The 2,171-nt window shown below is 34.7% G+C and overlaps 1 protein-coding gene across 1 annotated transcript; it reads right to left on the bottom strand.

Annotated features, from left to right (window-relative positions):
* Positions 1-498: 498 nt before the first annotated feature.
* Positions 499-2,065, bottom strand: LOC121247898 (heavy metal-associated isoprenylated plant protein 39-like). Its single transcript, XM_041146364.1, has 3 exons — positions 1,734-2,065; positions 1,209-1,284; positions 499-933 (listed from the first exon to the last, which is right to left on the bottom strand). The coding sequence occupies exons 1-3, from the start codon at positions 1,740-1,742 to the stop codon at positions 587-589; spliced, it is 432 nt and encodes a 143-aa protein (XP_041002298.1). The 5' UTR covers positions 1,743-2,065; the 3' UTR covers positions 499-586.
* Positions 2,066-2,171: the final 106 nt, after the last annotated feature.

Below are 2,171 nucleotides of genomic sequence, written 5' to 3'. Positions count from 1 at the left end.
AAGAAAAAATATTTATTAACAATTAAAGATCAGCAATTGATCGACCAATTTATAATTATATAGTACTCCACGTACGGGGACCATAATAAGCATATTGCATATAACCATGCATTGATCAGTCCACATACGAAAGAGACAGATCGATCATCATCGGTCATGAATGAGACCCACAAATTCCATCACTAATTTATTTGTTTCAATTTCATATGGAACAAAAAGCACAGGGAAAGATATATATATATAGATCGAGGAATTAGATCCATGCATGCAGCACCATCCTGAAATAATAATTAGGAAAAAGAGAGAGATAAAATAAATAATTTTAGTGTTCAAACCAAATTCCAATATTCTATCTACCTACATGCATGATTAAGGTCCAAACATGAGATCAATCAAGCATCAATATCTATATATATATATATATATATTAAACATATATATATACACAATAGCTCCTAATTAATTGACAGTAGTTGCCAGCTGATCCTATATATACTGTTTTGACAAAACTCCAATATTAAACCATTAATGATCATAAACAAGAAGAGATCATTATCTTTCACGACATATATATTTGATAGCCTATTTAACAAATAACACAGGCATTTGGATTCTCTTCCATGCTTTGGACATGGTAATATGAGGTGAGGTGGGGATTATAAGCTCTGTAAGCCTTGACAAGCTCTAAAACAGGGTCAGGCTTTTCCTTCTTCTCTTCTTCTTTCTTGGATTCCTCTTTCTTCCCCTCCTCGGCTGCCTTTGCTTCTTCCTTCTTCGCCTCCTCTTTCTTCTCAGGCTCTTTTGCCGGTCCAACAGATATTATATCTGCCACTGGCCAATATTTGCGCAATTTGCTCACAATATATATTGGATCCACTGTCCCTATCACAGTTAGATTCTTCTCCTTCATGTCTATTTCAATGGAATCAATGCCTACAAATTAAATTATATGAACGAATTAATATTGGATGGTTTAATTAAAAAAAGAGAGACAACATTAAACGCGGGACACTTATAACATCATGTATTAAATGTTGTAGGATCTACATAATATGTTATTTAAACCACCCGATTCAATAAGATAATTGGAGAGGATCTATATATGTTCATTATATATATATATATATATATATATATATCCGGCGGCCGGGAGAAGCAGTACTTGAAAAATAAAGGAAACACGACGTACGTCGTTATAATTAACGTACCTGAAAGAGTAGAGACGGTTTTCAAGGCCTTGTGCTTGGCTTTGTCATCGTTTAAATCCAGCTTCAATACAACCTTCTGCAAGATTAATAGCAAATATATATATCGATCATCAATTTAATTATAAGATCATAGATAATTCATATTTCAACCAGCTGCTGCATGCATGCTCTGTTTTTTTTTTTTTTTTTTTTTTTGACTACTAATAATTCAAGAACGATATATATATATATATATTCTAAATCTGAACATGAAACACGTACATCATGAAATTATAAATTTTCAGAAACAAGTTTTCTGAAACTTATAAACTCTCAAACCGTTCATATAAGGAACCATTGCAAAAAGAGAATATTTAAAGCAAAACCCGTAAATAAACATCCTTTAGAATTTTCAAAAGTGGAATCATGCAGCATGCGCTGCATATTCCTACTCCAAGCTGCCTCCCCAACAAAAAAAAAAGTAGAAGGAAATTAATTGATAAAAAAGAGAATGAAAATCCAAAGGGTTGGCCGGGAGATCGTCACCTTCGTCATGATATTCGTAATGCTTTTGTGATCAGGAATGTGCAGATCAGGTCAAAGCCTGAATTTAATGGAGAATGCTGAAACAGACAGACGGGAGAGGAAAGCAGAGAGCAAGTGGCAGGGTGCTGTAAGATAGTGGTAAAGGAGGGAAGCCAAGCCAAGACACGAAAAATAGAATAATGCTTCGTTGAAAAAAGATAAGAGAGGTTTGGACAGACCGGGTACCACAAAAATCCGAATCGAAACAAGAATTGCAGAATAGGAGAGAGAAGAAAAGTTAGAGAGAGAGAGAGAGAGAGAGAGAGAGACAGAATACGTAAAGATGTTCAAGAAGGGTAAGCAGTAGTGGGTGTATATTGGCCATCAGTTGGGCTATTGAACACGAAGCAGTGAACCGTCCCTTTCAGTGTGAAGTACTAAAAGTTAATGATATATGGG

Source organism: Juglans microcarpa x Juglans regia, chromosome 1S, assembly GCF_004785595.1.
Source record: "Juglans microcarpa x Juglans regia isolate MS1-56 chromosome 1S, Jm3101_v1.0, whole genome shotgun sequence".
Lineage (NCBI taxonomy): Eukaryota > Viridiplantae > Streptophyta > Magnoliopsida > Fagales > Juglandaceae > Juglans > Juglans microcarpa x Juglans regia.
This window is presented reverse-complemented; position numbering and strand designations above follow the sequence as displayed.